The 21,027-nt window shown below is 49.8% G+C and overlaps 1 protein-coding gene across 1 annotated transcript in view; it reads right to left on the bottom strand.

Moving 5' to 3' along the window:
- RNF212 (ring finger protein 212) overlaps positions 1-21,027 on the bottom strand; it is a 472,806-nt gene that overhangs the window by 301,257 nt on the left and 150,522 nt on the right. The window contains exon 4 of the mRNA XM_086964465.1: positions 20,805-20,861. Coding sequence (XP_086820591.1) covers positions 20,805-20,861 — 57 coding nt within the window. The remainder of the gene's footprint in view (positions 1-20,804; positions 20,862-21,027) is intronic.

Below are 21,027 nucleotides of genomic sequence, written 5' to 3'. Positions count from 1 at the left end.
CTATCAAACATTAGTATGAATTCAATGTCGGATAAACAGTAAAGCGATCATAAATCAACACAATAATTCAAGGTACACATGCCCCAATATCCATACTATACAGGAATCGTGGGTAGGAGGAGGCTGTGTTTGAAGGTAAGGGAGCGTGTCGACGTTTCGACCCAATTGGAGCAGGAGTCAATGGAATCCTTGCACGTGGGTCTTCATCAGGACGGGAGAGGGGTAGTGGGGCAGACAACCTGAATAAATCAGTGTTGGTGGGTAATAATCGGGACAAGAATCGATGAGAGACATTCAATCTTGGTAATTAAAGTCCGATATCCCGTTGGGATAAGGCAAAGGATCCGGGCACTGAGCAAGGGGGACCACTCTACGTATCGAATTGCGTGGAGATTATCATTGTGTCCCCGTTGTTAGAAGGAATACGTCCGTATGAATCTGGATGCGTATCCGGTCGGTGAAGATTCAGCGTCTCTCCTCGAGGCTGCCGCAGAGAGACGCTGAATCTTCACCGACCGGATACGCATCCAGATTCATACGGACGTATTCCTTCTAACAACGGGGACACAAGTGCCCGGATCCTTTGCCTTACCCCAAAGGGATATCGGACTTTACTTACCAATATTGAATGTTTCTCATCGATTCTTGCCCCGATTATTACCCACCAACACTGATTTATTCAGGTTGTCTGCCCCACTACCCCTCTCCCGTGCAAGGATTCCATTGACTCCTGCTCCAATTGGGTCGAAACGTCGACACGCTCCCTTACCTTCAAACACAGCCTCCTCCTACCCACGATTCTTGTATAGTATGGATATTGGGGCATGTGTACATTGAATTATTGTGTTGATTTATGATCGCTTTACTGTTTATCCGACATTGAATTCATACTAATGTTTGATAGATACGTGGTTTTATTGTCACGATCCCTTCCTACACTACCCTCACGACTGCACGTCCCCCTTACCCCCAGGGGCACTAATACAACTGCAATTTGTGAATTTGTTTTTGGTTGCTTCTTTCCTATAATGTGAATTAAACATTATAGATGCATTCTTTGTTTATTTTAATTTAATTAATTGTTTCTAACAATACGCTCTCCTCCCTCACTGGGACCCCTCTATTCTTAACGCTAGATTACCCAGGTCCCAGTGACTTTATTGGGTTAACCCTCTCCCTTGATACTATACTCCGGGTACCAGGTGGCATGGTCCACCAAGACCAGGATGAACCTGTTGCACATGGCTGTCTTGGGGTCCAGGGGCCCCACAATGTCAATACATACCCGCTCAAAGGGGGTGCTGACCACAGGGAATGGCTGGATAGGAGCTTCTGCTTCCTCCCACTGTTTTCACTTGCCTGGTAAGTCTGACATGTCTTGCAATGAATGTCTGAACTCTTGCACATTTGGGACCAATGAAAGTGGGTGACAAGCCTCTCAAAGGTCTTGTCCGCCCCAAATGTCCTGCCAATGGCACATCATGAGCCAGCCCCAGTAGGAAGGCTCTGAAGCGCAGGGGTACCACCAGCACACAGGCTGACCAAGGCTCAGCAACCTTAAACTCACTATGCAGGAGACCATTTTTCCAGTATATCCAATGTGATCCAGACTGATCACCTGCTGACTGGCTTGCAGCCTGTTGCCGCAAACCCATAGGAAAAGGGCATTCTCTGTGCTCCTTACAGAATTCTTCCCTGGAAGGTCCTCCTTTCTGCTGCCAATGGGTCAGCCCAGGCAGGTTCCCCAGTTCAGCTACCTGTTCCCTGTAGACTCCAGGGCATCCTCCTCAGGGTCTACCTCATCCTGGACTGTCGGAACTTCAGGGGCCAGTTTTGGCGCGCCCTGCCTCTTCTCTCTAAGCAAGGTCCCTGGGCCTCCCTCTAAGGCTCCAGGTCCTCTTGAGCACCCCTACGGGCTGCCATTAACCGCTTGATCTCACACGTCCAGTCAGGCAGTCCCAACATCTCCAAGTGAGTACTCCGCTCCACCTTTCCCCAAAGTGAGCTCTCCAAATCGTTCCCCAACAAACAGTTAACAGGCATGGCGGGCCTCACAGCTACCTGAAGAGTACCAGAGACCCCCCCCACTCAAAGAGAACCTGAGCCATTGGACAATGGCTCTCTGTGATGTTGGCGGCAACAACTTGGCAAAATGCATGAGGGGTAATCTGCTCTTGAGACACCATGTGACACTTGACAGCTGACACACTGGCTCATGTGTCTCTAAGAGCCTCCACCTCATGGCCATTGAAGGTCCCCCACTGCCCATATATCTTAGTGTTGGGTCCCAGGTACCACCTCACAGTCTCCTAAAGAGACAAGGACATCTCTGCAGGACCCCACCCACTTTGGACACCAATCTCCTCCCCCAAGGCTACACTCACCATCTGCCGGGGTGGAGCACCAGAGGGTGCTATTTTTCCAAACTGGGGGCACTGTGGATCATTTGCCTTATGATCCAGGTCCCCAGACATGCAACACTTCAGGGGTCCCTTGTGAACAGGGCTACCTGTCGGGCCCCTTGCTTTCTCTCAGGGGAAGGCTGAGAACCTTTATCCTTGGGAATTACTTTGAGGCCCTTTCTGGAACTCGATCTGCTTACCCTTGTCCCCCCCCCCCCACTCTTCTGCTGGGGACCCTGCCCACCTTTGGCTGAGTCTCCCACGTGACCCTTGTGGACCCGAGTGCTCACCCAGTGGTCTGCCTCTTCAGCAAGCTTTCTAGGGTTAGTCAGCCTACTATTAATCAGGTGCTGGGGCAGCTCTGGAAAACAATTACTGGACAAGTACTCTCATGCAATCAAATCAAAGAGCTCCTGAAAATCATTAACTTTGCTGCCCTTCATCCAACCATCCAATGCTCTGCAAAAGAAAGTGACATATTCGACCCATGTACTGCCCTCTATCTTCTTGCAACTCCTGAGCCTCGGCCTATACAGTTCGGGGGTCAAACCATACCTGGACATTTAAATCATCTTTCATGTGGCTATAAGAATTATGGACTTAAGAAGGCAAGTCAAACAGTGTATCCAGCCCCTCACTAAGGAGCCAGCCCCAGAACCCCGCTCCCCAATCTCTCTCAGGGACCCAGTGGGAAGACATGGCTACCTCATAGGCTCTGAACTACTGCCCAATATCATCATTCTTATAAAATTCTTTCACCACATCCTTAGGAATATATACCCTAGCTTCCACAGGCAATGACGATGTGCTGCCCCCAGAGGGAGTAATCTCTTAGCTCCTTGCTTTCAATTCCAACTCCCTCAAACTTTTCTCATGCTCCAACTGTATTTTCTTTTCCTCTAGGGCCAATCTCCTATTTTCCAACTCCAGATGCCCACCCAATTGGAGCTTGGTCCGCTCCATCTCATGCATCCTTTGTTCTTTCCTGTCCGCCAGCTCTTCTGGGGACAGGCTCTTGGCAGAGACAGTGCTACCTTTTGGGGAGACTGCTCTCCTCCCTCTTGGACCCAATGGCCCCTTTATCTGCTCATCTGCATTATCTGCCCCCTTCACCTGCTCAAGGGTGCTCCTTACTTCAAACCAGGCCCTCAGCGCCTTTGGGAACTCCTCTTTTCTGGAGATACCGGTCATAGAAACTTTAAACCTCCTGCAGAAGTGCTTGAGCAGGTTAACAGTGTAGCATTCTAGTTTCTCCTCTTCCCAATCAAGATCAACAGATGCTATGTATGCTGCTTTCTCCATGGTGGTTAAACTTGACAGTTCTTTGCAAAAATGGAAAATCCCAGGAAAAATAATCTACCAAAAGTATGTGGTCGCGTTTTGGTCTGCACTCACTAGTAGTGTTCACCAATCACTGTACATGAGTCACAAATGCAAGTCCAGCATCCTCACCGCTGACCACCAATGTTAGATTTGGGGGTCTCTATTTGTCATCAGTAGGTACATGTGACAAATAGGGACCCTTGGAGAAGTGTGGCTCACTGGTTAGAGCAGGCAGACCCTGAAGCAGAGGTCAGACCCGGGACCAGGGTTCAATTCCCGACGCGGCAGGGTCTTGAGCTCAAATGTCCATGGACTCGATAATTTTCGCTTCGGTGCCTGACCTAATCATGGGTTCACACTCTGCAACTCTGGGCATTAAGCTTGCTTAATCTCCACAACGGCCCCCCCGCGGCGGGCTGCCTGGCTTTCACCTTGGGGATGCCCTGTAGGGGCTATCTCACAGGGAAAAGCCAGGACGGGTTCCCAAGGCAAGCGCGGAGATACCCCTTCGGGGGGCGATTCAGGCGCTATATAAGAAACATAATAATAATAATAATAATAGTAGTCAGGGTAAGGGGGTACACTCCTATAATAACCCCTGCTCATCTCCTTGGTAGCTTGGCATGAGCAGACAGGCTTATTTCAGAGGCAGTGTGTAAAATATTTGTGAACACATACAGTAATCCAGTGACAACACTACAAATGGACACCACACAGTTGTATATTAAAAATAAGTATTCTTTATATAGATTTAACACAAGACCAAAAACGATAAAAATCTACAATACTGTAATTAAAATGGTAGAATTAGCTAAGTTCTCTTCAGATCTTAAAATGCAACACTTTAGGTCAATGTACCTTGAGATGCTTTGAAAATTTGGTACAAAGAAACCAAGATGGTGCTTTTCTTCTTCATGCAACACGCTTCCCGGTGATGCGGCGGCGTCTGCGTTGACGTGGATCCTCTTCTCTGGCGATACGAGTTGCTTCCACAATGATGCAAGCCGCGACAGACCCTGCAACACTCTTCCCGGAGATGCGCCGGTATCTGCTGTAACGTCGATACTCTTCTCCAGCGATGAGCCGTGATAGGCCATGCAAAATGCTTAGGGATAGTATCTCCTCAGTCTCTCTGGTTCCACTCCTCAGCAAAGGTTTCTTCTTGTTGTCCAAAAGTGATCTAATTCTTTGGGGTTTGGGTCCCCTCTTTTATAGAGAGTTTCTCTTTGTTTTCTGAAGGCAGAGAGGCCTTTGCCTAGTCCAAACCAGTTCTTGCCAGTCCTGGAGAACTCGGTTTACATGACTCCTTTCCTTTCACAGTGCAGGGCAGAGACAGACGCACCACAGGAGGTGGAGCCAGCATTGTGGAGGGAAGGCACAGCCCGATTCAGGTCCCAGGTGAACTCCCCCCTCCCATCTAGATGCAGGTCTCTCTATTCACCACTGGGCTGACTCACCCGGTCTCCTGAAATCCCCAGCCCCTGTCACTCAAATTCCAGAAAAGGAATACACAACCTAGCAGAGGCAGGCTTCGATAGTTAGACAAGAATATACCTACTTTTTAAAAGTGGTATTTTCAAACAGAGAATATTAAAACTAACTTCACTAAAAGATGTATTTTATCATTCTGAGTTCCGGCATACTAAACTTGAATACCTATCATGTTCCCTGAGTCAGTTTGGATTATAAAATGTAATAATCTAACTGCCCATTCTGGCCTCTGGGGAATAGGCAGCCTTGCAATAGTGAAAAATGAAAATGGCTGTAATTCACTACTAAGACATGCCACTCACATCAGGGCGTGTCCTACCTTATACTTACAATGCACCCTTGTCCTTGGGCCTTCCATAAGGGTGTCAGATATGAAGAAAAGGGAAGATTTAGGGACTGGCAAGTGGGTGCACTTGGCAGTACCAAAATGCACACAGGCTCTGCAATGGCCAGCCTTAGACATACTTTTACAGGCTGCTTCTGTGGGTGGCACAACCAGTGCTGCAAGCCCACCAGCGATTTAGAAAAGGGGGTGGTGATGAACAGAGTGTCTGAGTTAAACAGACCACTCTTACCCAGTCCAAAGATCAGGGCTTGATCCATCACCGTTATTTATCTCACTGCCCCATCCCAGCTCAGAACCTGGCTATATGCAAATCAGTCTGTCCCTGGCCCAGTGCATCATGGGAACAGGGCAGACTAAACTACCAAGCCAATTCTTCACCAGAAAGGAGACAAGCTACCGGGGACCGGTTTCTGGCATTTCAGCCTTCTTCGGCCCGGCTTGCTTGAATCCTGATGGAGCAGTGAGAAAGGGACTCATGTCTGAGTATACCCTGCCACACCTATAGTGGCCAAAAACGATTTAGAAAAGGGGGTGGTGATGAACAGAGTGTCTGAGTTAAACAGACCACTCTTACCCAGTCCAAAGATCAGGGCTTGATCCATCACCGTTATTTATCTCACTGCCCCATCCCAGCTCAGAACCTGGCTATATGCAAATCAGTCTGTCCCTGGCCCAGTGCATCATGGGAACAGGGCAGACTAAACTACCAAGCCAATTCTTCACCAGAAAGGAGACAAGCTACCGGGGACCGGTTTCTGGCATTTCAGCCTTCTTCGGCCCGGCTTGCTTGAATCCTGATGGAGCAGTGAGAAAGGGACTCATGTCTGAGTATACCCTGCCACACCTATAGTGGCCAAAAACGATTTAGAAAAGGGGGTGGTGATGAACAGAGTGTCTGAGTTAAACAGACCACTCTTACCCAGTCCAAAGATCAGGGCTTGATCCATCACCGTTATTTATCTCACTGCCCCATCCCAGCTCAGAACCTGGCTATATGCAAATCAGTCTGTCCCTGGCCCAGTGCATCATGGGAACAGGGCAGACTAAACTACCAAGCCAATTCTTCACCAGAAAGGAGACAAGCTACCGGGGACCGGTTTCTGGCATTTCAGCCTTCTTCGGCCCGGCTTGCTTGAATCCTGATGGAGCAGTGAGAAAGGGACTCATGTCTGAGTATACCCTGCCACACCTATAGTGGCCAAAAACGATTTAGAAAAGGGGGTGGTGATGAACAGAGTGTCTGAGTTAAACAGACCACTCTTACCCAGTCCAAAGATCAGGGCTTGATCCATCACCGTTATTTATCTCACTGCTCCATCCCAGCTCAGAACCTGGCTATATGCAAATCAGTCTGTCCCTGGCCCAGTGCATCATGGGACCAGGGCAGACTAAACTACCAAGCCAATTCTTCACCAGAAAGGAGACAAGCTACCGGGGACCGGTTTCTGGCATTTCAGCCTTTTTCGGCCCGGCTTGCTTGAATCCTGATGGAGCAGTGAGAAAGGGACTCATGTCTGAGTATACCCTGCCACACCTATAGTGGCCAAAAACGATTTAGAAAAGGAGCATTTGGTTTACAAGCCCTGGGCACTCCTGGTGCACTGTTCTAGGGTCTGACAGGTAAACCAAACCAGCCAATCATGGAATCACTAATCCAAACATCTATGTACAATTGTGAGCACTCGCCCTGTGGCACTGGACAGCAGTGGCACAGTGCCAAAAGCATCGAACACCAGCAAAAACACATGAGCAACAGCAAAAAATGGAAGGGAGACCAAAGCCAAGGTGCCAGGACTAACAGTCATTAATGTTGGTTTGCAGAGCCAGATGTACAAACGTTCCTGTTTGCATTTCTTAAATAGCGACTCCGTAGAAATTGCTATTTAACAAATGCAAAAAAGTACAAAATGTGCAATTCCCTAATAGTGATTCCAACAGATCGGGAATCACTATTCGGGAATCGCAAATTGGAAATGGCAGCGCATTCCCACCTGTGGGCGAAATAGGAAATGGTTTGCATTGCCTAAATTGCAATTTCCTAATAGGAAATCACAATTTAAGAAATGCAAAGCCATAGGTGGCTCTGGGCTTAAAGCTCCCCTGGAGGCACCCCGAATACCATAGTGCGCATGTAAGTGCACACATGCCCAGGTGCATAAGTGTGCTTCTTGTCACAATAAAAAAAATGCTTTTTATTGAATTTTTGTATTTTGTACACGGTTACCATTGACTTGAAGTCCATGGTAATTGCATCTACTAAATGCTCTATTCACATTTATGAAATGTTCTGTATATGTGCTTCAGAAATTGCAAATAGGTAATCCCTATTTGCGATTCCTAAATCACGATCGCAATTTACAATTTCTACCATGTAGAAATCGCAAACTGCAACCAGTATTGTCCGTCAGTACATCTGAAAAGGCCATTTAGCATTTCTTAATGGGCGAAATAGCGATTCGGTCGGTTAAGAAATGCTAAATTGCTTAGAACCTCTGTGGAGTAATATTGTAAATTATGAAACATAAATTAGCTAGCAAGCAAAGGAGTGTTTTTCAAATTCAATTTAGCACCATACAGAGGAAGAGACATGAGCAAGCTAGCCTGAACCGAGGGAGGATGTTGTTTTCAAAAGGCTCAGGCCCTCATTTAGAGGGAAGTTAAGCCTGCCAGGTCAGAAGCAGCTATGGCCTATGCTCCCCTGCAGAGCTCTGTATTCCAGATTTAGAGATTTCATTTGCCTGAAGGGGATCTCTCAACTGTCGAAGAACCACCACTGTGGCAGTTACTTCGAAGGCTGAAGTGCATGACCAGAGAGTGCCATATACTTGGGAGCCATTGAGTAATTTTCCTGCTAGGGATCGCAATTCCTCACATGGGGCTACCGGGCAGGGACACTCCGCACAAAATAGACGGGTCGAGCGCCACTAAGACCGAGCAACTTAGAGGCAGACTGTTCATCAGGTCAAAGGTTTATGACAGTGGAGCCCGCTGATGCATCACAGTCAGAAACTCTGCTATTTCCGCACCTCCCAATGAGGCAGTTGAAAAATGAGTTTGGACTTTTTATCTAAATTAAGGTATTTTGTTTAATTTGACACTTTGTTTTAAATCCTTATTTTGAGGTTGGCAAGGTCATTGTTTGTGCATAACCGTATATCATTGGCATTCCACATTCGACACTTGGGGTCAGTTTTTTTGTAAATGATATTGTAGTTGCCCACTAGTTGACTGTGGCTGGATGAGGCTCAATGCATCTGGGAACTAGCAGTAGGGGGAATATAGGTTTTTGAAATAAGGGCACAGAAGTCATTATATTTTTTGGTTGACCTGCAGTTGTGAATGTTTGATGATAACGCATTGTTTTCAATAGTTTGCCCCTATGTAGGAGCATTGTAATCAGAAAAACTACTTCACATTGAAATTAAATATGGAAGCTGAATACTGCTTATGAAGGTGATGCACATTAATATTGAAGCTGTGGTATTTTTTACATATACTGAAAGATGATGTATAAAACTCTACTTTTAGGGTCTACAAGTCTTTTTCGTAGAATATTCATTGATGCAATTGTATCCATAATGTACTGCACATGCTCTGCACCGATTTTAATGGTGTTGATTGTTTAGCATTAACAGACAAGGAGTAGTTTCTGTCCTGTAACTCCAGTTCTGTAGTAGGGGTATCTCTGTTATAGTCATAATCTAGTGAATAGTCCCGCCCATGTGCGTGGACCCCGGCAATCAAAAAATAGTCTCTTAAGTTGTCGAAATAATGCAGAAACTGCAAAGACACTTAAGAGAGAATTTAAAGACAAATAATGCAGCCTATATCCACAGGCTACACTGTCCAGTACTTCAACTAGAAATTCCACCAAAAAAACACCACACACAACACAGCCTGCCAGTTTCTACCATCGAGAAACTTGCCTCCACCAGTCAAAGACTCTGGAATGATAGAGAGGAAGGCAGGGACAGACAAGCCCCATAGGCTGCCATTATGTGGCTTAAATAGGATACTGTGCCTTTAAGATAACTTTCCAGAACTTCTCCCAGTATCCCAGAATGCATAGCAGGTCCCTCTACTTTCAGTTCTTTTTGAAGGCGAAGCACGCCAGACCTGCCGCATTCTATACATGATGAAACATCTCCACCAGGGAGGAGGGCGGGCGCTTATGACTATAACAGAGATACCCCTACTACAGAACTGGAGTTACAGGACAGAAACTACTCCTTCTGTAGTAGGGGATCTCTGTGTATAGTCATAATCTAGTGAATAGAATGGCAAGCCCATCCCCACACCAAAGCGGCGGTGGAGAATAATACATAATGCCACTACTGTGCGAACAAATTCCGCAGCGAAGCCTGCCCAACCTGAGCGTCTGCCCTGGCGTCAGTGTCCAGGCAGTAATGCTTAGCAAAGGTATGAACCGACTTCCAAGTGGCTGCCTTGCAGATTTCAGCAATCGGCACGTTACGGAGCAGAGCCGTCGTGGCAGCTTTGCCCCTGGTGGAATGAGCCTTAGGCTTACCTCCTAAGGTCTTATTAGCCTTCTGATAACACAATTGTATGCAGGACACAATCCACCTAGAGATGGACTGCTTAGAGGTCGCAAGACCCGTCCTGACCGATCCATAATTGATAAACAACTGGTCAGACCTACGAATATCTTTGGTTTTATCCAGATAAAATTTCAACACCCTCCTAACATCCAGGGAATGGAGAGACCTCTCCGCTGGGGATGAAGGGTTCTGAAAAAACGTAGGCAAAGTTATAGTCTGGTTGACATGAAAATCAGAAATAACCTTGGGAAGAAATTTAGGGTGAGTACGCATAACAACCTTAGCAGCATGAAATACAGTATAAGGTTCATTACAACACAACGCCTGAATTTCACTCACCCTGCGGGCCGATGTAATGGCCACGAGGAACGCCGCCTTCCAGGACAGGTGCTGCAACAAAGCCTTATGAATCGGTTCAAAAGGCACCTTCATCAATCTGGACAGCACCACATTCAATTCCCATGAAGGCGAGGGAAGCCTGACAGGAGGGAATACTTTCTTCAGTCCTTACAGAAAATCTTTGATCACGGGGATCTGGAAAAAGGAAGTCTGTGAAGGGCATTTCCTGTAGGCAGTCAATGCAGGCAGATGAACCTTAATGGAATGCACATTAAGGCCAGACTGCGCCAAATGTAAAAGGTAAGGAAGGATGACATCTTCCTTACAGGTCGTAGGATCATGGTTCTTAGACTGGCACCAGATACAAAACCTCTTCCACTTGTAAGCATATGAAGTCCGAGTGGAAGGTCTCTTAGACTCCTTCAGTATGTCCATGCAATCCTCAGGCAGATTCAGATGGCCATATTGCACTATCTCAGGAGCCATGCCGCCAAACTCAAAGACGAGAGGTTGGGGTGTAACATCCGTCCCCCGAACTTCGTGAGCAGGTCCGGCCTGCACGGCAACCGAATGTGAGGAAGGAGAGACCAGTGAAGGAGGTCCGTGAACCACCACTGCCTGGGCCACTCTGGGGCGATGAGTATCATCCGAGCTCTGGACCGAGCCAGTTTGATGAGCACCGCCGGAATCAGGGGAATGGGAGGAAAGGCGTACAGAAAGCTGTTCGTCCAGTTGATCCATAGCGCTGCTGGAAGTACCTGGAGGCGAAGTCTCTGCACTTGCTGTTTTCGGCGGTGGCGAACAAATCTACGTCTGGAGTTCCCCACCTTGCGAAGACTTCTCCTAGTACTTCGTCGTTTATGACCCATTCGTGGTTTTCCTGAACCAGTCTGCTCAGTGCGTCTGCCTGAACATTCTGCACACCTGGTAGATGGGTGGCCGTTATCGTCAGTCCTCTGGCCAGAAGCTAGTGCCAGATCGCTTGCGCCTCCTGTGACAGAGTGCGTGATCTCGAGCCCCCCTGCTTGTTGAGGTAATACATCGTGGTGGTATTGTCCGTCTGTACAAGCAGAGAGTTGGTCTGGAAGGACTGAAGAAAGGCCTTCAGCGCCAAGTGAACAGCCCTGAGCTCCAGGAAATTGATGTGATACGTGGCCTCCATCGGTGACCACGTGCCTTGAATCTGTAGAGTCCCGGAGTGCGCTCCCCATCCCAGAAGAGACGCATCCGTCACGACAGTTTGCGTGGGAATGTCCTTGTGAAAGGGAACCCCTCTGAGGAGACTCTCCGCCGAACACCACCACTTCAGAGACTGAAGAGCATGCAGCGATAGGCGAATCTTGTCGTCCCAAGATCCTGTCCTCTGATCCCACTGGTCCTCCAAGCACTCCTGCAGTGGTCTCATGTGCAGCCGTGCGTGTGGCGTCCGGAAGATACAAGAGGCCATCGATCCCAGTAGAGAAGACACCGTCCTCACTGTTGTAGATGGAGCCGTCATAAGAGCCTGAGCCTTCCGAAGGAGTGATAACCGTCGCTCTTCCGAAGGAGACACGCTTGCTGACAGCGTATCGATGGAGGCTCCCAAGTACTGTATGCATTGGACCGGAGTCGGGAAAGACTTGGCCATGTTGATGTGCAGCCCCAGCTTGTTCAAGAGAACGCACGTCTTCTGGAAGTGTGCTCGCGCTTCCGAGAAGGAGGATGCCTTGATCAACCAATCGTCCAAGTACGGGTAGACGAACACCTTGTTCTTCCTCAGGTGTGCTGCCACCACCGCCATGCACTTTGAGAACGTTCTCGGCGCAGACTTCAGTCCGAATGGGAGTACTGTGTATTGATAGTGATTGGTACCGACTTGGAACCGCAGGAACTTCCTGTGTTTGTGTGCAATGGGCACATGGAAGTAAGCATCCTGTAGGTCTATAGCGCAAAGCCAGTCTCCCTGCTGCAGCTGAGGGTAAATCTGATGCAACGACAGCATGCAAAACTTTTCTCTGCGAATCCATTTGTTTGCCTGTCGCAAGTCTAGAATGGGCCTGAACTCGTTCTTGTCCTTCTTGCGAACCAGAAAGAACCGGGAGTACAGACCTCTTCCTCTCTGAGACAGAGGTACGTCTTCTATCGCCCTTTTCCTCAACAGGATATCCGCTTCCGCCTGAAGCTCGCGCAGCTGAAACTGCGAGCTGACCGGGGGAATTGCTGGAGGAGGGCTGGTGAACCGAAGACTGTATCCATTGCAAACAATATTCAGCACCCACTTGTCCTGAGTAATTTTTCTCCACTCTGCCAGAAAAAATCAGATGCTTCCCCCCTACCGGAGTGGGTAACAGATCCGGGGGAAGTAGGTTCCTAGGGCCTAGACCCAGCCTGGCCCTTGGGCGCTGGGGCCGACTGCTGGCCACCTCTGCCCTTCTGGCGCTTCTGGAACGGCTTACGGAACTGGTTTTGATGTTGTGATTGTCCCGCAGCCTGTCCCCGTCCTCGGCCTTGCCCGCCGTACCGCCGTTGGAAAGGGCGGTACTGCTTCTTGTTCTCCTTAGGCTTCTCTAGGCCCACAGCCGTCAGCGTCTCCGCCTCCGCCTTCATGCGGGCCATCTCATCGTCCGCATGCTTCCCGAAGAGGGTCTCGCCGGAGAACGGTAGATTGGCCACCCTCTGCTGTGCGTCCGGTTTCAGGGACGTAAGCCGGAGCCATGCGTGGCGCCTTTGGTTGATTCCGTGGCAAATACCATGAGCAGACAACAGGGAAGAGTCAGCCGCCGCGGTGATGATCTGGTTGGCCACCAGCATCCCCTCACTCAGTATTTCCATGAAGTCTTCACGCTTCTCCCGAGGCAAATGCTCCGAAAATCGCTCAAGGGAGTCCCAGAGGGCGCGGTCGTATCGGCCCAACAGTGCCGTGGCACTCGCCGCTTTCATGGCGGTAGCGGAAGTGCTACAAACTTTTCTCCCTGTCGAATCCATCCACCTCGATTCCTTATCCCGGGGAACCGTGGAGGAAGGAGTGGTGGCATGCTGCTTGCGGGCCGTCGTCACGATGACAGAATCAGGAGGAGGGTCCGTTCTCAAAAAGGCCGGATCCAAATCGGGGGCCCGGTACTTCCTCAGTAATCTGGATGGAGCCGCCTTCGTCACCGCAGGGGTGAGAAACAGGGCCATCGCCGGTTCTTCCAAACCCGGCACCAGAGGCAGGAGGGGACGAGACAGATGTTTCTGATGTAAAGTCTCAAAAATGACTGACGTTTTCGGAGTCGGCACCGTTAGGGATATGCCCAACTTCGCAGCGCCCCGTAAAAGGACGTCATGGAACGCCACCAGGTCATCTATAGGGGAAACCCTTGTGTCCGGTGACCCCGATAGGGTAGGAGAATAGTCCCTCGTCCCAGAGGACCTCGTGTGGGAGCGAGATTCGCGCCTCCTATGGCGGTGTCTCGATCTTGTGGATGATCTGCGTCGCGATCTCTCCTTCCTCCCAGAGCGAGAGCGAGATCTGCCTGCTCGTGGCCGCTCCTTCGGTTTTCGTGGAGGGGTCTTCCTCGGTTCTTCACGGGGCCTGGGCTTTGGGGTCCCCTTAGGAGGAACAGGCAGGGACGGCAGAGAAGTGGACCTCGGAGGAGGAACCTTCGGCTGCGGGGCGGGTCCATGTGGAGGGACCGGAGGGGGAGGAGGGTCTCCTGAAGGCAGTGGAGGATTGGATGGAGGGTCCTCCTTAGGCACAGGAGGAGAAGGGGGAGTCAGAGTCCTGGGCCGAGATGGCGTGTACACTTCTGAGTACACCGAGCCCGGTGACCCTTTAGGCGAAGGGCGCGGAGAGCCATTCCCATCAGCTGGTGACCGCTTCCTTTTGCGTCCTCCACTCGAAGCAGCGTGACTCCTGGGACTAGAATCCCTCTTGCCCCGTTTTGGAGAGGCTGACCGACTCCTAGACGCTGACCGCTGTCTGCTGCGCTTGTCCGGCGTCGAACGACGCTTCCTCGACTCCGGCGTCGATCGCCGTCTCCTCGGCGTCGACCCTCTTTTTCTCGGCGTCGAACGTCGGGTCCTCGACGTCGATCTCTTCTTCCGAGACACCGTACGCCGTCTTCTCGAGGTCGAGCGTTTCCGTCTTTGATGACGAACGTCGCCGTCCTCTTGATGCCCTCGACGTCGAGGGGCTCCTCGACGTCGACCTGTGCCTCGACGCCGATCGACGGTGTCGCCTTGACGGCGATCGACGTTGTCGCCTCGACGGTGAGCGTCGATGCCTCTTCGACGGCGAGCGTCGATGCTTGTCAGTACGTCTCCGGCGTCGGTAGGAAGACCTCGACGTCGACGAAGACTGTGACGTCGGCGGTGGCTTCGACGGCGACTTCCCCTTCGACGTCGAGTTGTCACGCCGTCTCGACCCGGAGCCCCGGGGTGAAGGGGAGCACGCCGCCGTCATCCCTCTCGACGTCGTTGTCGAAGCAATCGACGGAGACCGGGACCGTTTGCCGGACTTCCTGCCTCCGGGGAGCCCCCCAGAGGCCTCGGCAGGGGCAGAGGGAGCCTTCCCAGCCTGCCCAGACCCACCTGTAGTCTGCAGACGCCTCTCCTCAAGGCCAGAAAGCCTGATCTTCATCCTGTCCCTCATAAGCTGAGCCGAAAACTGCTGGCAGATGGTACAATCCTCAGGGACATGATCCTCAGGGAGGCACACGATGCAGACATCATGGGGATCACTCGTGGCCTTCTTCCTCCCACATGCTGGCACTGAACGAACAGGCCAGGCATTTTAGAGCCCTAAAATGCCTAAAACAGCACAAAAACAGGGAAGAGAACACCAGGAAGTGAACTGCAACACTATTTGAAGGCAAAAGTGTCGAAAAATATTCAATAAACCCTTGAAAAAGGGAGAGCTCAATGCCAGGGTCCTGTAAGCAGGAGCCGGAAAAAAGAACTGAAAGTAGAGGGACCAGCTATGCATTCTGGGATACTGGGAGAAGTTCTGGAAAGTTCTCTTAAAGGCACAGTATCCTATTTAAGCCACATAATGGCAGCCTATGGGGCTTGTCTGTCCCTGCCTTCCTCTCTCTCATTCCAGAGTCTTTGACTGGGGGAGGCAAGTTTCTCGATGGTAGAAACTGGCAGGCTGTGTTGTGTGTGGTGTTTTTTGGTGGAATTTCTAGTTGAAGTACTGGACAGTGTAGCCTGTGGATATAGGCTGTATTATTTGTCTTTAAATTCTCTCTTAAGTGTCTTTGCAGTTTCTGCATTATTTCGACAATTTAAGAGATTATTTTTTGATTGCCGGGGTCCACGCACATGGGCGGGACTATTCACTAGATTATGACTATACACAGAGATCCCCTACTACAGAAGTTACTTACCTTCGGTGATGCCTTATCTGGTAGAGACAAGATCTAGCCGCAGACTCCATACCTTTGAACTTCCAGGAGTCAGGCTGGATCTAGAAGATTTTTTTTAGCAATACACATGTGCGCCGGTAGGTGGCGTCGGTCAACTCTGCGTGACGTCATCAGCATCGTGTTAATCATCGTCGTGACGTCCGTACCGTCAATACAACCACTACTTCGGAGAGCTGACATCAGTACTTTTCACGATTTTCCACATAAGAGCACTGATCCATGAAGTATCTGACCATGGTGTGTTAAAATATAAGTAGGGTCCTGAAAGGGAAGCAGCCCTGACACTAAAAGACAATTCCGCGGGGAGGATGGGTGAGTCGGTAAGGAATCTGCGGTTAGATCATGTATCTACCAGATAAAGCATTACCGACAGTTAGGTAACTTGTTCATCTGATACACATCTAGCCGCAGATTCTTTACCTTTGAGCAGATACCCAAGCAATACCTTCTCCTGGAGGAGAGACTGCGGAAAAGCTTTAAACCAGGAAATCCTGCAAGACAGAGCGGCCAAACAAGCCCTCTCTGTGAACCTGAGAATTCAGGCAACAGTGTCTGGTAACCATGTGCAGAGACTCCCACGTGACCACTAGGTAAATATCAGAAATAGGAACCCCAGGCTGTAGGGCAGTGGTGGCTGCTTTCAACCTGGTGGAATGGGCCCTAAAGCCTTCTGGAGGCTGCTTCTTTGCCAAGGCATAACATATTTTGATGCAGAGGACAACCCATCATGATATGGCCCTTTTTGGACAGCGCACCCCTTTGATGCTCCCACGTACCCTATAAAGAGTTGGTCATCCACCCGGAACTCTTATGCAATCAAGGTAGAATGATAAGACTCTTTTAGTGTCTAGATGGTGGAGACGCTCCTCTTCTTTGGAAGGGTGCAAGGAATGGGGTTAGAGTAAAGGACTGTCTCAAATTGAAGGGAGTTACAACCTTCGGCAAAAAATATCGCCTAGTTCTTAGTACAACTATGTCCGGAAAGACTGTCAGGTAAGGAGGCTTGGATGACAGTACTTGTAATTCGCTCACCCTCCTGGCGAGGTAATTGCCACCAAAAAAGCTGTTTTGATGGTGAGCACGGGTAGAGGACAGTTGTGCATCTGCTCAAATGGTGAGCATATCAATAAGTTAAGGACCTAATTAAGATCCCATTGAGCATAAGAAAAGGAGAAGGGGGAAACAAGTGGGTTAACCCCTTCAAAAAGAAGAAAAGCAAAAATGGCGGAAATGCGTACAGGAGGTCTGAGCTCCACTCCCGACAAAAAGCGTTGCAGAGCGAGAGCCGCCTTGGAAACTCCAACGCGCAAAACTGCTGACATTTTCTTCGTAGGTGAACAGATCTAATCAAGGCTCTCCCCACCGCTGAAAGAGACCTTGTGCCACCTCCGGATGGAGACGCCACTCGTGATCCGCAAGGCACGTTTGGCTGAGCTTGTCAGTTCCGACTTTCAGAGAACCAGCAAGATGTTGAAAAACCACCAGGGAAATGCCCAGGGGTTCCAGCAACGTCCAGAGACATAGGGCCTCTTGACAAAGAGTCCACAAACCCACTCCACCATGTTTGGTGCAGTACCACATGGCGGTATTTTTGTCCATGAACACCTAAACTAGCGCTCCCTTTATGGACGGAAAAGAGCCTTTCAGTGCCAACTTGATCGCCCAAAGCTCCAACAGGTTGATATAGAGCCTGGCTTCTGCCAAAGTCCTCTGATTTCCACCTCCCCCAGTTGGCCACCTTATCCCAGAAGAGACGCATCCATCATTAATGCGGGATCTAGGTTGGGAAGGGAGAAGGGTCTGTCTCCAGTTGCGGTTTGTTATTTAACACTGCAGGTCTCTCGAGGAGCCCTACGAGATCTAAACCATGTCAGTGAGATTTCCTCAATGCTGTGCCCATTGGAACTTCAGGTCCCACTGCAGAGCCCGCATGTGCCACCGTGCATGGTTCACTAGCAGGATGCAAGAAGCCATGAGGCCCAACGGCCTCAGAGTCTTTCTCACCGAAATACAGGATAGAGGCTGAAATATCTGCATCATAGATTGAATATCCTGGACTCACAGTTCATGAGGATACACACAAAGCTGCATTGTGTCCAGAACTGCCCAATGAAAGGGAGCATCTGAGAGTGAGTCAGGTGTGACTTCGTCATGTTTATAGTGAACCTCAGCGAATGCAGGAGGCTGGCCATAGTGTGGAGGTTGGAGACTGAGCCCGCCTTCAACAACCAGTCATCGAGATAGGGGAAGACTGAAACCCCTGATCTTTACAGAAGAGCTGCGACCACTGCCATTACCTTTGTGAACACCCGAGGGGCGCTGGTGAGGCCGAAAGGGAGAATGGCAAACAAAGTGCTCGTGGCTCACCATAAACCGCAGGTAGCCACAATGGGCAGGCAGGACTGGGATATGAAAGTAGGCAACCTGCAAGCCCAGCGCTACCATCCAGTCTCCTGGGTCAAGGGCAGATAGGACCTGAGCATCTTGAGATTCTCCTTTTTGAGGAAGTAGTTGGGGGCTCTGAGGTCAAGGATAGGACGAAGGCCTCTATCCTTCTTTGGGACCAGAAAATAGCAGGAATAACAGCCACAGCCTATTTCTGGTCCAGGAACCCTCTCTATAGCTCCCTTGTTCAACAGAGTCTTGACGGACCAGAGCAAGGTGATCCTCCCTCAGCCGATCGTACACTGGAGGCATAGATGGAAGAGTATCACCTTCGGACTATTTGCAATAACCACCAGTCCGATGTGATGTTCGCCAGCAGTGGAGATGATGGCGTATGCTGCCACCGACTGGACCTAAATGATCCTAGGGAATCAGACCAGGACGTTTTTGCGGTGGAGGAGGGGTACGCAGCTTGGCTTCTGGCCTCCCGACAAACTGGATCAATGTGAACGGTATCCACTGTGTTGCAGATGCTTGCGGGGCCCTCTGGCTGGAATAGGGTTGGTGCAGTTGGTAGCGCCTTCCGTAGCCACGAAACGAGCAAAAAGCATATATGGGCCGGGAATTGTGGTGAGGCCCAAAGGCTTGGCCGTAGCCCCCAAGTTCTTGAAACACTCAAGGTTGGCATCTGCTTTATCTTCGAAGAGACAGGAGTCATCAAAGGGCATGCCCATAAGATTAGCTCCCCGAAAAAACAGATGTCCTCAGCTAGGCGAGGCGTTGTGGAAATCACTCTGCCCAGCGAGTCTGTTGTGTCCAAGCCACATCTGATGGCGAACTTTGCTGCATCTTTCCGGTTTGAGATAGCTTGGGAGAGCAGGACAATGTCCTCCTCCGAGACCTTGGGCAGCACCTGCAAAACCATGTCCCGTATCGAATGGGAATAATGGCCCAAAAGGCATTCGGTGTTCACCGACCGCAATACCAGACTGGCGGAAGAAACATTTTTCTTTCCAAAGCTTTCCACTCTCTTGGATTCCCTATCTGGGTAAGTGGAAGGGAACGGGCCACGGGAAGTAGACGTTTGGACCATCAAGCTATATGGGGTGGGGTAGACGGTGAGGAAAACTGGTTGGCCGGTGCAGGGCAATGGCAGCGGGCAATCGTCCTATTCACAGGAGCCCCTGTGCTTGGTTTGGACCAGGTGCCCAGAAAGGCTGTCCATTAAGGCCTCATTGAAAGGCAGCAGGGGTTCCGAGCTGGAGACACCAGGTTGCAGGACCTCTGTCAATACGTTAGTCTTGACTGCCACCGTTGGGAGCTGCAGATCCAAGACCTTCGCAGCCTTGCTCACCACCATAGCAAACGATGCTCCCTCCTCTGTAGCCAGGTTAGGTAGAGACAGCATGCCAGAATCTGGGGAGGTGTCCAGACCACTGGAATCACCCAGTTTCTCATACCAGTCCATGTCTTGTGGTTGCAGGATTTCTAAGGCATTCGCTCCCCCTCCAAAACCTCCTTATCCATCCCTAACCATTCAGACTAAGGAACATTAAACGGCATGGAGCCATACGGCTCCGTCTGCGCCGGTCTCAGAGGACACCCAACCGGCTCTGTGTCATCTGTAATGAGGATTGGGGAGGTGCTGCCGGTGGGTGCCGGCGACGCAGATGAACTCTGCTGTGGACGTGGCGCCAGGGAAGGCCGCCGAGGAGATGTGACCGGTGCTGGTCCGGACCCGGGAACGGATTCAGTTGGAGGCTGTGGCACCTGGGCCGGAGCCAAAGACACGAAGCCCACGCAGACTCATCCATCATCTGAGCCTGCAGGGCTCGAAGGCACGCTGGCAGGGTCAGGACGCCCAAATATGATTCACATGGCATCATAAAACTTCTTAAGCTGGGCAGGGTCGCTCCCAGACCCGGACAGGGATGGAATATTGGAGCCGACCCACGCACTCGCTGCACAGAGCAGGGCCTTGAACGCAGAGGTTCCTCTGCCTCATGACTAGACGGGCGAGGCAACCGGTTTGAACCCTGAGATCTTTTTACTGTACCTCCTACACACCAAAAGGAGTCAATAAAAAAGTTGAACAAGCCTGTCAAAAATTTACGAGGGTAGCTCTATTCAACGGATCTGCGTTGGCGCAGAAAAAAAGAACGGACATCAGCGCGCCGGAGTGGCGGTTATATTGACGACGCAGACGTCACGGCGATAAACACGACGCTGATGATGGCACGCAAAGTCAATCAACGCCACCTACTGGCGCGCAGGGGTACTGCTGAGAAAATCTTCCGGTTCCAGCCGGACGCCTAGAAGTTCAAAGGTAAGGAATATGCAGCTAGATGTCTTATTAGCCTTCCATCAAACCTGAAGGTAAAAACATTTTACATTATGAAACATACTAAACCATTATATAGCATTTACAAAATGATTTAATTGTACACAACAAAATATTGATAATCTATGCCGAACAAAATTGTGCAGCTCCTTCTTTCATCACATATCACTAATATTTCAGGGGTCTGAAAAATATAAAGAAATAAACTATGCAAATAAAACAGGACTCTACCTTTTCTTTGTAGAATGCTAAGCAGCGTCTTCTGTGACTTTCTTGAAAATCTGAAACCTAAATATAAAAAGTTATCTAAAGAAAGTGTTTATTTGCATCCATTTTCTCTATATACAAGATACGAGTCACAAGTTTTCGCATGATTCTACTATAAAGAGAATCCTAAAAGGATGATTTTGATTATTCAAACAAATAGATAAGGTTCCTTCTTTAACTAGGGTTA

Source organism: Lissotriton vulgaris, chromosome 3_2 (genome assembly GCF_964263255.1).
Source record: "Lissotriton vulgaris chromosome 3_2, aLisVul1.2, whole genome shotgun sequence".
NCBI lineage: Eukaryota > Metazoa > Chordata > Amphibia > Caudata > Salamandridae > Lissotriton > Lissotriton vulgaris.
The sequence above is the reverse complement of the archived record's forward strand: the minus strand, read 5'-3'. Positions and strand labels throughout refer to the sequence as shown.